General features: G+C 41.3%; 1 protein-coding gene across 2 annotated transcripts in view; it reads right to left on the reverse strand.

Moving 5' to 3' along the window:
* The window catches only part of ankrd6b (ankyrin repeat domain 6b), a 70657-nt gene that overhangs the window by 12952 nt on the left and 37811 nt on the right, over positions 1–19894 (reverse strand). For both annotated transcript variants that reach the window (XM_034699635.1, XM_034699634.1), the window contains exons 3-12: positions 15331–15429; positions 12409–12507; positions 10484–10582; positions 9009–9107; positions 4612–4710; positions 3688–3786; positions 2962–3039; positions 2636–2740; positions 2417–2530; positions 2135–2296 (exon numbers count right to left, since the gene is read on the reverse strand). In XM_034699635.1, the coding sequence (XP_034555526.1) occupies positions 2135–2296; positions 2417–2530; positions 2636–2740; positions 2962–3039; positions 3688–3786; positions 4612–4710; positions 9009–9107; positions 10484–10582; positions 12409–12507; positions 15331–15429 (1053 nt within the window). The remainder of the gene's footprint in view (positions 1–2134; positions 2297–2416; positions 2531–2635; positions 2741–2961; positions 3040–3687; positions 3787–4611; positions 4711–9008; positions 9108–10483; positions 10583–12408; positions 12508–15330; positions 15430–19894) is intronic.

Raw genomic sequence — 19894 nt, forward strand, 5'->3', positions numbered from 1 at the left:
TTATGCAGGGCAGCAGCATCATGTTTAACACATACACACAAAGGTATGGCATCAGCAGTATTGTAGTACTTGAGTCCAGATCTCAGATTCAAGTCCGACTTGACTTGGACTCTGATGACAGCGAGGACTCAGTCTTATATTGTGATATGAACTGCCTTAATGTTTATGTTAGATGTTTTAAATAGCATTTATTCAGTTTAGAGTAAGGGCTGGTACATGTGTTTGCCTGCAAATGTGTTCATGTGCCTCTTGTTCAGCTATAGTTCCTGCCCAATAAAGAGACGCTACGCTACTTTTAGAGTAATTGTAAACAAGAGCAGAGCAACATGTTGAACATGTAAAAGACCCATCAAGGACAGGAGAAAGACAAGCTTAAACTTTAACAGACATTGGTAGCACCTATTGGACTTGATCATTGGGTCCAAGATGTTTGGTTGGTTCAAATTCTGATGAATAGTGGTTGAGATGCAGGTATATTTGAGTTTATGAGACACCTTCAGAGATCTCACTGCTCCATGAAGGAAGTACAGTGTGGCTTCATTGATAGTAAATCTACAAACCCGTCAACTGGATCAGTCAGAATCTGATGTTAATAAATGAAATGTGTTTTCTAAACATTCAAAAGGTTTGACACAGTCAGTCCAGGTTCACACAGTCAATAGTTTTGAGTCAGACAGCGCTCCATAAATAATTCATATCAATGGGAACTTGACTCAGACTCTTCTCTGGTGACTTCGACTCGACTCCGACTTGAACACTGAGGAATGGAGACTCAACACAGACTCCAGGTTCGGTATCAGATATAAATATGAGAGCTGTCACACCATTCATATTTTAAAATTGTGATCAATCGCATGATTGTTCGTAGTTCACTCGTGATCAATCGCACATTTATCACACTTTATTTATTCTATTGTAAATGTAACTCAGCAGGACATTTTCCAAGTTTCTAAAACTCTTACAGGGTTCCCACTCTTTTCCAGAGATCATTTTCCAGGACATTTCAAGGACATTTTCAGTGATGATCAAGCTGGTATGACAGTCTAAATTTAGTTCCCTAATTTAGTTCCTAAATAGTCTAATATGTTCCTCTCAGTGGAAGTCTACATTGAAGACATGCAGTCTATGGCTATCAATGAAATAATCTCTTACATGCTTAAAAATTATGGCAAATTGATTACAGAATAATGCCACAGATGTACAGCACTTCACTTTATTAGTGCAACCAAGCAACAATGATGGGCAACTCTCATCTCAGCTTTCTCTTTTCTCAAAAATTAGAAAATGAGCTAAGAAAAAAACAAAAGAGCCAGCAAAGGAATCTGGAAGCTGCCTTACTGAAATAAATAAATACTAATAATAATCAGAGGATCAGTGCTTAAATTGACCTAAATAGAACTGAATGACAAAAATGGCCACAAATGTTGAATGGGGATGTGTTTTTTTAACCTTGTTAGATCGCACATAGTCATGTTGGAATAATTTTCCAGGACAATCTGTGATTTTCCAGGACATTTTACTTTTTCTCCCATTTTCCAGGTGTTTTCCAGTACTGGAAAACTGGTCAACTGTTTTCCAGGTTTTCCAGGTTTTCCAGGACGCATGGGAACCCTGTCTTAGCAACATGGGAGTGTCCAAATGTTTGATTAATGCAAATGTATGATTACTATTATTGCAATTATCAAAACAATGACTTACAAGTTACTACAATGCACTAACCCCAGCCCCTTCACTCTAAAAACAAAGACACAGCTACCATGAGGTCACCCACTCATGTGTGGACCACTGCTTGAAGACCCTTTGCATTCTGAATTTTGGAGCCAGATGTGACCATATGTGGATGAAAGGGCAAGAAAGGAGCGTGGGATAAGCATTCACAACTTGTCCATTAGCAAAGTGTGTCCATCACTCAAAGCAAATGTGATATTAAATGAGATACCAATCTTAGCTAATGGTAGTTATAACTAGTCAATCACATGTAGCCCTGCCCTGATGCCACCCCTGCTCTATGATCTATTTGACTCTTAATGTGAGCATCATTTAGACCTCAAAGTATAGACTGAGGCTACACACTCATTAAGACAATGTTTACTAAGGGAATAAGGTCACAGAAGTTCCAGCACACAGAACTCACCTGCATGATCTTCCCGTCCTTGTTGCGGTACAGTGTGTACAGCTGATAGGCTTTGTAGTTGTGAGGAGGGATGCATGCAGCTCCTCTCAGTTTGTCTTTCCTCTTGTGAAGGTTTTCACTGAGCCGGGTCTCTCTGCGCCGGAGTGGGTCGGACAACGACGGCTGAAACATCAAGAGAACCTGAATCATTCACTCCATCACATCCTCACATGTTTGAATCTTTGACTACAAACTTTCGGCATCTCTTCTCTCCACAGTCCACTAGTGACCTCCGGGACATACCTTTTCTTTCTGCTTCCTGTTCTTCGCCCGCCTGGTGTTTGACTCGCTCACCTCTGCGTGCTTGCAGGCGGCTCGGTCGCTGCTCTGTGTGTCGTCTGCAGCGGACGCACTGTCCTGAAGGGAACAGGAAGAGGGACAGGTTTGGCAGAGCAGGAAATGTTTGGGCACTTGGGTATTTAAAAATCTCAACATGTAACATCTACAGCCAGTTGTTTTTACCTTGCATGGCAGCATCTCATCTCTGGGCACTGACTGAGCTCTGCCCTCTGCCTTCAGCTTGTCCCTCCTCTTCCTCACACTCCGGCCACGCAGAAAGCTCTGCACCTGAAAACACACAGAAACACACAGGACACATAATTGGTGGAAGCCACACCTGGGATAATCAATAATTAACTCATTTTAAATAAATAAAATAAATAAGACAGCAGATTATTAATCCGTGAGGACACACAGAAACGACACAACAGTTTGAATTTGTAACAACAGTAAACAATGCTTTTTGTTTACAGTCGTCTGCAGTGTTAAAGCAGGTGTACCGGTTTTACCTGGGGCGCTTTGGTGAGGAGGAGAGCCACATCTGGGTTGTTGTGCTCTCTGGCCTGGTCCAAAGCTGTCTGACCTGCCTGCAGAAACACACACACAGGCACACACACACACTCAGGGTAAAGAGGACTCAAACTGCAGAATTAATTACTATTAAACCTAAACTAAAAACGTTTCTATACAGGCTTTTCTGCAGGGTTTCAAAATTGTATTATTTGAATGTTTTATATTGATTTTAATGTTCTTTTTTTATTCTTCTATTTATTTCAAACCACTCTTTAAAAAAATATTAATCTATTCAATTGTATTGATATTTTCAGAGCCTTTATTTATCTTCAACTTTTATCCTTACCCATTTATTTTTTTAACAATTCAGATTCTTATAGTTAATTTAATGCTTTATTACTTATTTTTAATTACATGTATTTTATTGTTGGTGTGCATTAGTCTCTTCTTGTGTTTTGTAATATCCAGCATGTTTTGCCATTTTTTTTTAACCTAGGCTCCTTTCTTGTTTTCAATCACTGTAAAGCACTTTGAATCTAATTTAACTGAGCATTATCTTGATGGTAAATACATTCGATATACCACATCAGACAGGGACAGAGTGAAACAGGTAACATGACAAAGACGTGTCTAAATGTTAGCTGGAGAAATGCAGAGTGAGAGCAGAAACACGTTTTCGTCTAACGATGTGTAAAGAGTCTGAAGAGTCTGAAGGCGCTCACGTTGTTGCAGATGCGGCTGTCTGCTCCGGCCTCCAGCAGCAGACGTACCATCTTCTTATGATTCAGAGCAGCTGCAACATGGAGCGGGGTATCTCCTGCCTGTAAACACACACACACACACACACACACACACACACACACACAGATAAGACATTTTGGTATAAGAGTTGGCTCATTCTTGTTTATTGTGACGTAATTTCTTTGAATACTTAAAAATGCGTCATATTTCTAAAATCTGTAAAATCTGAGCAACATGTTTATCTAAGTCAACAAACTGTGCTGATACATCAAGAGAAAATCTTTGTTTATTTTCAATTGGACACATTTTTTTTTTAAATATGTTGAAAAGGAAAAATATTCATCTAGAAAAATGTGCAGGCAAAAAAAAAATGTAGGACTATATACATTTTATATCAAAATAAATGACTTTCTAGTTTTCTGAGATATATTCATTATATGAACAGGGTGCAAATTCATTTTATTGTTTCATTTGCAGTAGAAGTGCAGTGCCCCATTGGTGTTTTTGATTGTTCTGGCTGGGTTTTTGTATGAATCTTCATTTGCTCCGTAACCCCTAACAGTACTCTGTGATCAAAAAGATCATGCGTGCAGCTTGAATCTGTCTCTGTTGTAATATGAGTCTTGCATGAACGTCTCTGATCTAGATTGGCCTAAGGGTTCAGGACAGATGATTTTAAAGCCAAAACAAATACTGTAAAGATCAAAATTCAATACAAAACACCGGATCAAACAAACATACTTTAGAAATGATTTTACTCTGTTGTAATACTGGAAAGAGGATATTATGAAAATGTGAAAAATCTTTCTTGGGTCACATTAAAATCAAACTGATAAATTCACAAACAGGATGGTTGAGTTTTCAGGAGTAGTAAATAATCACTCCTCATCCCGACAGTCACTCACCAGGTTTTTCTCTGACACGGAGCAAAAGGCTCCCAGCAGGATGCGGATCATTGGCACGTGGTTGTAACGAGCGGCCACGTGGAGACACGAGTCCCCCACCTGATAAAAAAAAAGACATGTACATGAATTCGATCGTTTAACAAGATGATGTGGAAAAGCAGGAAAAAGACTCTAAATGTGGATGAGAAATTACCCTTAAAGCCTTTATTGTGTTTGTTTTTAACGGAGATGGATCAGAAAAAATATGCATCATAAGAGGCTAACCCTACCAGTTTTTGTTAAGCTTAAGAACTGAAAACAAAGCTACCCTTTAGTATCTTGACTGGGCGATGCTCACATCTGAGGTTAATTTTTTAAAGCTGTTCTTTGGCAGCAGATATTTGTCATTGCTGATGTTTAATGGATAAGTGATTACCTAACAAGTATAAAAAAAGATTAATTAGCATTTAATGCTAGGTTGTAGGTTTTCTGCCTCTTAATCCTGTGGATGAATGCATCAATCATTTAAGAGTCAAAATGAGCCAAGTTCATTTCTCTTATGTCATCTTTACCTAACTGAAGACTTGGGGTCTATTCTTTTTTCTTTGGGTGACATTAAGTGAGCTTTAGTCCTCCTTCTTCAAACTTAAGGATTAAAGATTAAAGACTCCTCAGTGATTTCCAACTATCAGCACTCAGGCTGCAACTCAGACCATCGACAGTTACAACAAGCTCCTTCTGTTAGCTGAGTAACAACAGTTTCCCCGTGAGGCTGCAGATTACCTTTGAAGTGCAAATGTACCGTAAGTGTTTCATAATTAAGAGAGCACTGTGCCATGTTGCTGTGGAAGGAGTGAAGAGCAGAGAGCAGGAGGACGTCCTTTATTAGATAACAAGGATGTGAGGAAGACAGGAAGAAGTGAAGATACAGGTTTGTTTTCAAGTCTTTTGCTCCTTCAGGTAGAACAAAAACAGGAGGGAGGTCAGGGTCGTCAAAAATACACTAAAAGCTCCTTTTGGGAGATTTGATTTGTGTTGATTTTGGCGCCACCTGTGGACAAAACAATCCGCCTTAAGCCTCTGCAAATACTGTCCTGTATATTTGTAATTTTTGACAAAAAATCTGATCCGACTCCCACTCACTGAAAACTTTTGTTGTGAGAAAAGTAAACATTGACTCTTTCTGCAGCATGATCCTAATCACTTTGTCTGACACCGACGCTGTGGCTGTGGTTTCAGACTTTGAAAATAGATGAATGGAACAGTCAGTCTTCTAGCTGGTGTTTTTTTTTTGATTTTGCAGCAGGAAAGACAGTGTAACTATTAATTTCAGCCTGTTTTATACTCAGCTAAAACTCCTCATTGAGGCCTTAGGTATATAACATGACATATATATGACATTGCAGCCATTACAACCTCTGTTATTTGCATCTTGGGCACTTGTGTACACACGACTGTGGCGTGCAAATTGAACGAGTCATTCTCAAAAACACAAAACAGTCTTGCATTTGTATTCGCCCAAATAGTGCGATCGTTTGCACCTGGTGTGAACGCGACATTACTGCTGCCTGCTTTCTGTTGTCGTTATCGTAGCTGTCCAGAAGTGACTTATTTCCTCATCATTTAAAAATAAATGTATTTTCTGACGGATTTGAATGTCAGAAAAGTCCGAAAAAAGTCAAACTTCGTCACTTTCTTTATAACATGGCTGAACATAAGATCACACATTGGTTTGCAGAGTGTGGCTACCACTAACAGAGCTAGCACCACCAGCCTTCAGTCCACATGCATGTGCTGGTTACTCATTGCTCTTGTTGAATGGTTATCTATCAACCATCAGTCATGATGTAATCTTGGAGCCCATCTGTTTAATCTTAAATAATCTGTATGAACTCTGCTTTCAGAGATTGTTAGTCTACACAAAATGTATTCCTGCTTCTCAAGTTGTGAGCCAGACAGTAGACAAAGAAAAGACATCAAAGGAGGTCTTGACAAGGAGTCCTTTATCGCCAACTGTGGCTTCACCTGAACCCTGAAAAGAAACGCCCTTGCCTCCAGAGGAAGTCCTACGACGATAGAGGATTTAATGATTGGTGAATGAGTAAGGGTATATCCAGTGTTGTCTTGAAAAGGACACGACAGCATCTGAGAACCTCCTTTTAATTTCACATCAACTTGTCAAGTCGTCTGCTGTTAAAATAGAAATGATGAATAATACAGCGTTAATGGAAGAACGGGGTACATGAGGGAGCTGCTGTTTACATTATTCACCCATGATCCTCACTGGTCCTTGCGTCAGTCAGTAATTAAGAGCATGCCCACAGAAGACTATACAGCATGTCTTTACCTGTCAAACCTCACTAAAAGGTGAAGCATGAACGACCTGAAATGACACCGTACCACTGATGACAGTAAGAGGATTAAAATTGGAGTGACTTCAAACCTCTGAGGCCGTCATGTCTGATGAATTATACAACCAGGTTTCAAGTAATGGAAGATCATCATGAACGAACAATACAATTTGAAATGTATACTCTGAAACTATAATCCATATACTGTGTGCTTTATGAACTCAGTGTTAACCAATCATGTTAAAACTTCAAAAACAGGAGCAGCAAATCTCCCCTGAATGTGTCGATGGGTAAAGATCTGTGAGTGTCCTGAAAGTGTGTTGAGGGCTGTCGCAGTAACCTCAAAAATGTAACTTCACATTTGGGACCTAGCAAGTGACCGTCCAGCTATCGAGGCAGAGCTGCAGCCCCCTCCAGCACAGAGTCATGGAGCAGCTCATGCTGGTGCCATCCGACAGCTTGGAGTCAGTAAAGCCTTTCCCCAACTTTGAAAGTGACAGACATAAACACCAAGTGATTGGTATTAGATGTTGCTGTGGTATGTTCCACCAATCAGAACATCTGTGGGTATATTTTGTAGTCTGCTCAGGAGTTGACTCATGAGGTTTATTTGAATCTCTTTGCCTTCTTTGTCTGCTGAAAGAATAAACCTTCGCTTCATCTGACTTCAACTTTTCTCCAGAGATTCTTTGAGTGTTTTTTCCTTTCCTTTTTGAGGGCAGATTACAAAGTTTTAAGGACTTAGATCATCCATCCCATCCATCCAGTGTCATCTGCTTATCTGGGATCATGTAGCAGAGGAAGCAGTCCAAGCAGGTTTCCAGCTCCTCCTGGGGGATTCTGAGGCATTCCCAGACCAGGTTGGATAACTGCTTGGACTGCTTCCCTCCAGTGAGCTCTGGGTCTACCCCAGGGCCTCCTCCCAGTCGAACATGCCTGGAACACCCTTAAAGGGAGGCATCCAGGAGGCATCCTTATCAAATGCCGCAACTCCTCAACTGACGCCTTTCAATGCGAAGAAGCAGCAGCTCTACTCTGAGCTCACTCCAGATCTCCGAGCTCCTGATCTCTGAGGCTCCAGAGGAAGCTCATTTCAGCCACTTGTATCCACAGCTCAGCTCCCTCTTCCCCATAGTGGATGTTAAGCCACAACCAAATGTTATTTATCATAATTTATTACCCAGCTGTGTTAAATATTTGATTGTGGCTGTACCGAACAACAACAGTGGGTTATTTCTCAATACCAACCTGATCCCACATGTCAAATTAAATCATTTCACGTAAAGGAGTCTGCCCGCCTGTTGACACTGTGGCAAAAGTGTTTGCTTCTGATAGCATTCAAATGAGTAAACAACATGGAGTATATTTTAAACTCTACTTTTGAAACATCAATAGGGAACAAAACTTTAGATTGGTGATTGATGTGACCAGTCACCAACAGAGGAAAGAAGAAGAGGGGAGGAAAAGAAGCACGGAAATAGAGGGATGTTAAAAAGACACAAGAGGCTGATTAAATAAATCATTATTAAATTAAGTGGTGGACTCAAACGGAGGCTGGTGGTCCTGAAGAAAACCATGAAACTGCTGTATAAAGGTGTCTTTCTGTGCTGTTGTCAGACACTCTGAATAAAAAGCTGAGCTGGGAACTTTTAACAGCCATGTCTTACTGCTGCCAGCTGAAACTCTCAACTCCAGTATTTGAAGTGCCCAGGTTTTAAAGTGTCAGAATAACTGTGTATCCACCCTCCACTTTAATCCCATAATTACACTTACAGAGTGAACCTGAGAACCAGTCGATCCTGTAAGCTCATCACTTATTTGTTCTTGTAGTTTTGTCTGGTTTTCCTCCTGTTCAGACATCTTTCTGTCCTTCATCAGGTCTGAGCAAACTCAAAATGTCTCAGTGTTACGTAGCCGTGCAGGTTACCAATATATCACATTGTTACACACATGGTTGTTGCCTCAATGTTGATAACATGTCTCTGAAAATGTGCAGTCTCTGTCTGCACCCTGCATACTAACTCTTACAGCAGCAGTTAGCTCAGCAAGCTCGTTCTGCAGACTTACGTGGTTTTTGTTGTCGGGTCTGGAGCCTCCCAGGAGCAGAACCTTGGAGCTCTGAGCGTGGCCGTTCTGACACGCGAGGTGGAGGGCGGTGTTTCCTGCCTGGAGACAAGAGGAGAGTTCAGGACATTTATTATAAGTTACCAGAATCAGTTAAAAGACATGAGGTTCATTTTGTGATGTTTCTGTTTGGATTGAGACATCATTCTATTTCTTTGTCTATCTATAGTGAACACATTAGCATTCGTAATTATGCCTTATCAAGTCACTAACTTCATCTTAACGTACCTTTAATGTCAGTAAGTGTACAATCTTGGAGCCTGTAGTCAAACATTGTCTATCATCTATCGGGCGTAATGTGTCTGGGAACAGATGCAAACTCATCACTACTTCTGGTAGCCAGCTGTTAGTGTCACATGATCTCTAGCCAAGACTTCCTTTCCTGTGCAGTAATAATGTATGTAATGTAAGTGCTAACATTACATCCCTTGGAGGGGTACCTGTTGAATGGTATGAGGTAGGTCTCAGTTCAACAGCAGACAGTAACTTACACAGAGGCTGTTTTCGAAACCGCCTGCTACATGTTACCTACGAATGTTGTATGTTGTACTTACTGCATACTGTGTTTGAAGGTAGTATGTAGTATGATTGTTTCATTTGCATCTGTTTTGCAGTATGCTGGGTCAGGCGTTGCATTAATATATAATATAATATACATAATTTAAAAAGTTAAGAAGTGGTTTATATGGAGTTTAATCATTTTCACAGCACCTAAAAACTGAGTGCCCCCCTTCAAAAATGAAGAAAGAAGACGATTTTGATTTTGCTCATGTGTACATACTACATACTGAATTTTAGCCAAATCAGTACGTACTGCTGGTATAGTAGGTGATTTGGAAAACAGCCAGACTTCACTCTGGCTTACTTCAGTTCTGTAAGCCCGAGAAAGAATCAGATTTTCTTGTGATAATCAACGGCTCTTAAGTTTGGGTTATGGCAGGGTGTGTCACGCCTGCTTTTGCTCCATACAGACTGTTTTTAATTCACACACCAAAGCTTTCTGATATCTGATTGGTCAATACAACTCGGACTGGAAACTTACAACAAATAAGTCATGCACTTGTTTAGTTTTTGTCGCCTTTAAACTGTGACAGACATTTGGATGTTTGACAAAAGAAGAAGACACATGAAGATGTAACTTAGCTGATTGTTGGTTGCAGCCCTGATGGAATAACAATCTTAAATGGCTCAATCAAAAAGCTCATGGGTAGATATTGCACTTTTTTTATCAGAGGAAACTGTGGACTTCTACTTTCTATAGACCTCTTCAGAGTTTTAACTTAGTGGCATACTGTCTTTGTTTCTCTCTAAGATATGTTAGCTGCTGAATAAAGGCTGAAGAAATGATGACATGATTAGAGATTTGAGGAAACACATCCGACCTGTACTGTGGTCTAAAGCAGTACCTGTAGACTCACCTTGTTTTTGGCGTGAGCGTTGGCTCCGGCTTTTACCAGCAGTTTGACCGACTGACTGAATCCGTGCCACGACACCTCGTGGAGAGCCGTGTTTCCATCCTGATACAGAAAAATGATAGAAATGAACCAAAGACATTATTAGTATTAAACTGAACTCCCAAACCTGTGTCAGTCAGGGGTCCCAATCATTCAGGTAGAGATAACAGCGATAGCTAAAATAAGGGATGTTTTATTGCCTTTCTTTTTTTACTACAGTAGTTACACTAAAGAAAATTCATTGTGTTGATATTGTACGGCCTGAGGTCACTATTTGGCAGGTAGCAGAAATTTTAAGGTGGACAATTTTCTTTCATGTTACGCTGCAGGAGTTCGCGTCGTGTATCAATTAGGCCACCTTAAATGTCAAAACCGTAACTGAGCATTGTGTTCATTTCTAATTGTCTCTCATTCATTATTTGACTCTGACAGAAGCCAATCAGAGTCAAAGTAGAGCAGATCAAATTCATAAGTTGAGCTGATCGAACAACACAGAGTTATTTAGCACGCCTCTGTGCAAAGTTACGCATCATATTCACATCAACTCCACCTGACAGCACATAGTAATTAAATGATCCTCATGAGTAATTTCAGGCGACTTCTTCATGTCATCCTGCCAGGCTCTGATACTGAGCGGATGTGTCAATGAGTTACCATTACAGCTTTTGATTGAACTTTGAAAATGTTCCCAAGACATTTTTGAAGATATTTGTCAAGCTACGCAACGATGAATATTATGAACCGGATGTCTGGCACAAACTGCAGAAGTACGGAATAGCTTTACTTCCGCATTCAAAAATAAGGTGAATAACTTTAGATTTTAATAAGCACCTGCAGAATGACAGAGATATGCTGAGTTGATTGTTAGCTGTCACAGAAAGTCAACACATCCTGCAGAGGAAAGAAGAAAACCAGGGAGCACGAGAAGATTAGATGATCATTCAGATCACTCAACTATCAATATTTATAAAACTTTTATAAGATGTCTACATCTGTAGATGTTATCTGCCTTGATGAGATGTGTTTTTAACCAATCACAGTGTAGCATTACATGTTATGTCACTCATGCATGTAAACATTTTCTGTGACAGGTTTGCAGCTTTTACTCAATGCTTCTACTAATATCTGATCTGAGAGTGATTGGTGGGGAAAATTTGATTTGGATTTTTCATTTTGTTTTTTTCTGATTTTTTTAAACATTTCTTTATTGCTTTCTTTTTGTTATTCTGATATTTAGCTCAGGAGACTGTGCACTGACTGTTTACAATAGATATCTCCTTCCTCCCGATGAATTTGTTAAAATAAAAGCCATAAGCAATGACAGGGTGGGATGGGTTGCAGGTGTTTTTGAGTTTGCCTGCAGTGATCCCACCGCAGAAGAAACATTAAGACTGTCTCCTTATTGATAGAGGCACAGTGCACATTTACACACGAGACACAGCACCTTAACTTAATTTAAATTTCCAGACACGTCCACAGAATCAGTCAGACTTGTTGTATTTTAAAATACAACAGGACGTTTGGATGACTGATCATTCATAATAAGCCTACTGTGAGGGAGTTATGTTGTAAAAGGCTTTATCGAATCATGCCTGGTGTTACTGGCTGGATTATTTCTTTAAATCACAAAGTATGAACTAAAATAAACGACTATTGCTCTTAACTTCTGCATGTGAAGACTTGGGACATTAAATGCAAGTAGAAACGTTGTTCATGTGTAATCCCTGATCTGTAGGTCATTCCTCTTTTGACTGTGAGCACTCTGAGGATAAGCAGATTACAGGCACATGCAGGATGCTTTAATGCAGTTATGATGAACTGTAAATTCCCCCTGTTTCCCCCTGTGTGTGTTTGTAAGCACGAGTGTGTCTCTGTGTATTGATCTGCACCTTGTCCTGTCGGTCCAGTGCACAGCCTTCCTGGATGAGGGAGCTGATGATGTCGCTGTTTCCCACCACAGCAGCCCGGTGAAGCGCTGTCTGCTCGCCCTGTAGACACACGCACAGATACACAAACACTGACTCAGGATGTGTGACATAAAACCATCAGGACTCATCACTAACAGAGTATTGCACCGGGATGGATGTGGCTCTGCAGGACGTAGCACTGCACACTTTAACTGTGCCTTTTTATTTTATCTCAAGTGAAACACGCCTTAGAAATCAATGTGCAATGTTCGCAACTGTAGACATGAATCTGGGTGGGATTATGGGAATAGCAGAAAAGGATAAGATACTTCCTCTCACTGGCAAAGCGGGTTGTTTTGAGAGGAATTCAAACTGCATTGTTTTTTAACAGACGCCCAACCACATTATACTAGATAGGTCCAAGAGCTCCAGTACCTGGTGCACCTTTCACCAGATGAGGCTAAATTTGTGTTTGAACAGCAGTGTTTGGATCGTTATGTGTAAAGATATAAAGATATTGCGATGTGTCATTTTATAATTGTTGAGCAATGTATCGATTATTGCAGAATTGGTCATCGTATTGCATTACATTGTATCATATCGCATCGTATCACCAGTATGATAATAATCTCTGGTAGCTCTGTGCCAAAAATGAATCAATGCACTAGTCATACTATTGGTTGAAATTGCTTGAAAAATGTCCAAGCCCTCTTCCTCATGTTTTTGTAACTTGCAGCTTCAGTCTTCTTCTTCTGTTGAACATTGACTGTGACAGATGAAACATACTATGAAACTCAAACTGAAAGCCCTTAAATGAACAGGGATAGCCATTGCCAGAACTGTTCTTAAAGAGTAAAGTTATCGCGTTAACAGTTTGTGAGCTCAAGCTATTGTAATCTGTTATTGTGCTCTTTATCCATCTTCATTTCATGAGAAGGATGAGGAGGGGATATTACAAGGAAAGTCAGCCAGCCCTGTATAGGTCAGTCCCCCCCTGGACCATAGACTGTATAAATAATGGACGTAGTATCCATGGCGTCACCCATCTGTTTCTGAGCTCTGTTTTGAAGCCAATCATCGGTGGGAGCCATATTTGAAATCCTGAACTCAATCTAACTTAGTGTAAAGAGGCAGGGTTTGAGCCTCCTAGCCAAAAGCTGTGTTCCTGCCTGTCAGTCAAGTCAGTCATGTCCTTATATGGGCAAAACTCACAATCTTAATATCTTCTGAATTGTTGCATTAGAAAAAAATTCACCCCTGTACAATGTGTGCCGATAGAGAGATAAGCTACGTAGAGTGAGGCCGTTTTATGAACCAGGCTGTAAACATGTTTATTTCTGCTGTAAAGATCATCTTCTTTGAATGGGTGTGTATGTGGTTTTCGGTGTTTCTGCAGCCAGCCCAGATTCTCAATGAATTGCAGTTTATAACACTTCCGCATGGGCTTCATATTTTGAGACCGGAGGTTGCCGCTTGGTCTAGACATGCCCCTGCTTGTGAACGCAAAACTCACAGCAGATTACGCCATGTTACTCTGCTCAGATCAGGTGGATCCATGCTGAACAGAGGGCCCAGTTCATGGGACAGAGAGGGCTACGGTGAAACATGGACTCAACTTACACCCAGGTATGTCTCCATAGTGTGCCACCTTCTCTCCAATTAAAAATCAATGTGGATCACCCATCTTCGACCACTCTCCCTCCTTGTCATCATTATAAACAAATCACAATCCAACATGATCATCAAGTTAAACTGTTCTAAAAGATGTTTATGCAAAAAAATAGCAGGATGTTATTTTTGAAGAACAGCATGCTTTACTTGTGTTAATCAGGATGTTAAGAGGTCGCTGCACAGGTGATCAAAAAGACGTCTCTGTATAGTAAGTGCTTTGCAGAAAGATCCCAAGCAAGCTAAAAGTACTCATAGAGTAAAGAACTTAGGCAATTGGAGACAAGCAGCTGGTCAACAAAATGTTTTGGTTCCAAACGTACCACGTGAAACAGCAAATACACACAAACAACAACAACAAACAACCTAACTGGTCTTTGCCCAACAGAAATGAAACCCCCATGTTCCCACACCCCAACAGAGTAACACTGTTAATGTGGTTTCCATGAAACACAAACCACAGCGGTCCTCAAACAGCTCTGTAGCTCTTTAGAGGTTTGTTGTGGTTTGTTGAAGGAAATGAAAGCAGTGAGTGAACAGTCCCAGGAAAAGCTCCCGCCCACATTAAAGCACAGCCACGAAGGGAATCCTGCACACAGAGCGGATTAATGATGAGTGACAGCAGGTCAGGTTTGACATGAGAGCGCAGGAGGAAGCAGCACTGATGGAGGAGGAAGAGGAGGGAGGAAGGGAAGCCAGATAAGACCTGAGCCCAGCACAGTAGCAGTGGAGGGGGGAGTTTGTTCGGGGAAGGGGGGACAGATTTCTCTTGGCACAGTAGGAGCAGATTTGGCTAACCTCCTTCACTCTCCCTGATCCTCCGGGCTCTTCCCCATCCCTCTTCCACTGTCTTCTCCCCTCTTCCTCCTCCTCTTCCTCCTTCAGTTTGCACCTCCTGCCCCCTGCAGTCCTGGAGGATGTACTGCAGGGTTCTGCGGAGCTCATCGACCACAGAGAGGGAATTTGGCAACGCCCCAGTTCTGGGTTATCACTGTCTGTGGGGGGCTTGCATCCTGAAGGCAAACCCACGAGGGGGCAGTCCAGAGAGTCCCACTCAAGACCACTGGAGGTCATTAGACCAGAGTTATCTCTTGTTTTAAAAAAAAAGAAAGAAAGAAAGTGGATCTAAAACATGAAAAAGGCGAGCTCTCCTCCGGGGACCGCCGATCAGGACTGAGGTTTGAACTGGAAGAGGTTAAAAGTGGGGACAGCTGACAATCAGATGGGTGTACTCACATCGTCTTGGATGTCCAGGTCACAGCCGGCTTTGAGCAGGATGCGCACAACCTCAGTGTGGCCTTTGTGGGCGGCCAAGTGCAGGGGGCTTCTGCCATACTGTGGACACAAAAACACAACTCAGTGACCTGAACAGCTGGAGGCAAGAGAGTCGAGTCAAATCCATACAGTGTCAAAATAACCCGCTCTTTTTTAAAGCTAACCTGGTTAGGAAACAGATGCAAACTCATAATGAAACAAGATCTAAAAGATTAGACTGATTTTTTTTATCAGTTATATGTACACTTGTCACCCCTGTCCCAGGATATGTTGCAGACAAGGCTATTATAAGCCCCCTGTATTAAAGATACTTACTGAAAGATGCAGGTTATGTATTTGAAATGGAGACATGACTCACTCATGTGCATGACAAGAAAGCAAAGAGATAAGACAAGCTCTATCACTTTGTCCACAGAGGGTGCCAAAATCAACATAATGAAAAGTCGCATTAACTGGTCCTCTGAGACAGAACAAACCAGTGCATTTGCCTGGGTGTAACCTAATGTCCGACTAATGGGTAACCTCCACCCGATGAGTTTTCAGTCGGTTTCAGCTCCGGCAATCCAGAGCTATCCACAGCAGATACACAAGACTAGTATTCCTGCGTACAGCCAGAGCACGATGCGCCAATCAGCACAGAGCAGAACGAGCGGTACAGGAAGTCAGACACTGAAACAACATTTAACATCTGGTTGATTTTCAGAATGATTTTTATCAACATTTCTTTTTTACTTAATACAACAACAAACCGTCTTAATGACCAGAGTCAGGCCAGGAGCTAACAGGTCAGAGGTTTTTTTTTAGAGGCCAATTAAGACAACATGGATGAGGAGAGGCTCATCAGGGAGGCGGAACACCATTTCTGAAAGTACCTCAGGAAATCTTTGGTCTGGTGACTCCAGCCGGTGAGGTTTGACAGATGATATTGGAAAGGACAGAGACCGATCACGGATCTGGTGGAAGTCTGGCGTTAGAGCTGAAGGTAATGACCGAGCTTAAGTTAAGCCCTGCACACATAGACTTGAGCCCTGCTTGTGTAACACCGAGGTGTAACTTTTATGCCCAGAAAGGAGCTGGTGTTAGTCTGTAAAGTCTGACTAGACTTTATTACAGAAGGGTAACATAAACAGAAAAAAAACAGACACCGAACTTTAAAAAAAGTTGATGGCAGCCCGTCTTGTTTACTGGATCCATCCATCATCTTCAACACTTATCCTGTTTGAGTTTATGGGGGGCTAGAGTCTAACCCAGCTATCATTGGGTGCCTGGAGAGGTTGTTAGCCTATCACAGGGCTAATACATAGAGACAGACAACCATTTATGCACACACTCACACTTATGGGCAAATTGGAGTGGCTGATTAACCTGGTGATTATGTTTTTAGACTGTGGGAGGAAGCCGGAGTACTTTGAGAGAACCTACATATGCAAGAACAGTGAGAACATGCAAACTCCTTACAGAAAGGCTCCTGCCCAACGGGGGAATCAAACCAGGAACCTTCTTGCTGTGAGGCAACAGCACTAACCAATGCAGCATCGTGCAGCCCTCTTTTACAGGATGATTAATGAAGTTGATTAAGAGGAGAGGGATCAGACACTTCTAAAACAGTGAGCTGGTTTTAAGGTGGTAGTGTTTAGTTTTGCAGTGAGGACTTCTTTACATTCTACACACAACTTTATAAGTGTCAGTACTTTGCTATCTGTATTTTTTCCTTTTGGTTCATGCTATTCAAAACTATTCCATAAATCTGTGCATGATAAGACTGAGCACAGATTAAAAAAAAAATGCCTCAGTCGAGCTTGGTGCACTCAGTGTGAGTTCAGGTCAAACAGTCAGCTGTAGCTCTGACGTAAGAGATACGACCGACTTAGTTCACACCCAGCTGCTGCAGTCAGCTCCTGATGTTCACCTTAACTAACCAGTCAAGACTCAAGTTTTCATCCATCAGTGTTTCCCACAGAAAGAGTGTGCAAGTCTGGCTGTGGTCATTTTGTAGGAACATAAAACATTAAATTACCCTCAAAGCAAAACAGCAGAACAAAACAGGATGGGGGGGTCGCACAACAATTACTTACAGGAGGGATAAAATACCTCTTACTATCTGTTTGTCTTTGTTTTTGTGACACCTCTCACCACAGCAGGACATAAACAGGTATGAGAAGTGTAGTTAGAGCAGTAACTGTCCTGCCAGGTGCTCCTGAGATACAGGAGAGCTGGATGGACGTGAGCTCAAAGTAACTTTTGACTCGGACCTGAAATCCAAATCACTTCGTTTTTGAGTTCAAATAAATGTTTTTGCCACATTTGAAGATATCCCCTCCAGGTGTTTCAGAGAAATCCTGTCCCAAAGTAAAGTCTGTAAAGTAGAAATATTGGATTTTTGTCCTGTCAGCGTTGTAAAGAGTAACATTTAATTCTTAAGTGGAGAAATAAATGTAGAAATAGAGTCCAGAAACTTGTTTGTGCCAAATGAGAAGACATTGAAATGAGAAGATATTGAAATGGTGCACACAGGAAACAAATAACCTAAATACACAATAACTGTGACTGCAGTTTGAGATGACACAACAACACAATAGGACTGACACAGAAGGACACACAGTTTAAAGAACAAAGCACATACAAAACAACACAATCAGCACAATAATAAACGATATAAGGCAGAGAAACGCACCGCTGTCGTCCCACACACAGAATCACAGTCTGCTGAGTCTGACATCTCTGCAGAGTAAGTAACAGAGCTCATCACTGATGGCATGACTGAAGACAATCTGCTACAGACCACCCTCCATCTCAGTAATGAGTGGACCGAAAACAAACAAATCCTTAATCCACGGTTTAAGAGACGAGTGCACAATGAGCACAGCTGTTCATGTGAGCTGAGCGGAGGATCAACTCTGCATCCTGCCAATATAAGAATCTGTGCAGAGGAAAGGTTACTTAACCTTCAGGAGCTTTAATCCACCACTTACTTCAGGTCATATCTGGCCATGCAGATGGTGTGAGTTTTCCCTGTCAGAGAGTTTCTGAGCTGACGACAGCAGAGCGGCAAAGTCTGACAACGGAGCGTCTTGTATTTTCTTCTGTAGAGATTATTCGTGTGAACTATTGGATTACAGCTGATTAATGAAAATGTATGTTGCTCTCACGTTGATGAATTTAAAACATAAGCTTAATGTAATCAAACTCCACTTCACAGAGAAGACATCTTAAAGTCAGTCGGCTTTGAAATACCTCAAAGAAGTCGTCCATAAATCTGTTTTAACATATATCTGGACAAAGTGTGATAAGCTGCAGGATCAGGTTAGAGCCAAGATTAAAGGCGCAGTATGTAGAGATGGGAATATTTAGCGGTATCTAGCAGTCAGATTCAGGGCTGAAACACTCCTTTGCTCACCCCTCCTGTCCATGAAGCTATAGTGGCCTTCGAGGATAAGAAGCTCCTGTGATGCATTATAACTATGATCCTCCATTTGTCAAATTTTACCATAGACTGTATAAATAATGGACGTAGTCTCTGTGATGTCACCCATCTGTTTCTGAAGCGCTGCTTTGAAGCCAATCGGTGGTGGCAGCCATATTGGAAATGCTGAACTCAACCTAACTGCTGTTGAGCTAAGTGTGAGGTAAAGAGGTGGGCTTTGAACGTCCTCACAACAGCTACAGTGTTCCAGCCTGTCAGTCAAGTCAGCTGTGCCTCTCATAATGGAAAACACGTAATCTTAATATCTTCCAAATTGCTGTGTTATGAAAAAATTCACCCCCGTACAGATTGTGCCAAACTAGAAATGAGCTATCCTGACTACACTTGTTTCTTTGTACCAGGCTGTAAACATGTTTATTTCTGCTGTAAAGATCAGCATTTTTGAATGGGTGTGTATGTGGTTTCTGGTACTTCCAGAGCCAGCCCCTAGTGGACACTCAAGAACTGCAGGCTTTAACACTTCCGCATTGGCTTCATTTCTCACGACTGGAGGTTGCTGCTTGTTTTTTACCCACAAAATATCCATCAATACAAATCATTTTGCACACAACGACCAATCTCTTTTCTGTATTCTTCCTTCCGATGCATTTCTAAACTCTTAAGCCTGGTGTATACTTCTGCTGGTCTGTGTAGCCATTTTCCAATGCAGAAGCCTAAATGCGTAGCCTGTTCTGCACCTCTACCAAAATGTAACTATGTAAATATACGCTGCACAGCATCATATTACCAGCATTCATAAGTTTTCCGGAATTGCCGTAAATTCCATCGCCTCCGACGTGTCCTTTCTCTTCTTCCTTGTTATTATTGCTGTATGATGTTTCAGCTCCAAATTAACATTGTACACTTAGCGTTGCTGTTAAAAAGCAGGCAATGTGACTATCATAGAGACCAAACTGCCCCCATTCATTATGAGTATTGCACAGTGGCGCAGACAATCGACATCTAGTGCTCACAACTGAGTCGGCCACTATGGCTTAGAGTCGTATAAACCAGGCTTTACTAAATACAAAAACACGTGACTCACACATTTTTTGTCTGTCC

The sequence above is a fragment of the Notolabrus celidotus genome, chromosome 13 (assembly GCF_009762535.1).
Source record: "Notolabrus celidotus isolate fNotCel1 chromosome 13, fNotCel1.pri, whole genome shotgun sequence".
In the NCBI taxonomy this organism is placed as follows: Eukaryota; Metazoa; Chordata; class Actinopteri; order Labriformes; family Labridae; genus Notolabrus; species Notolabrus celidotus.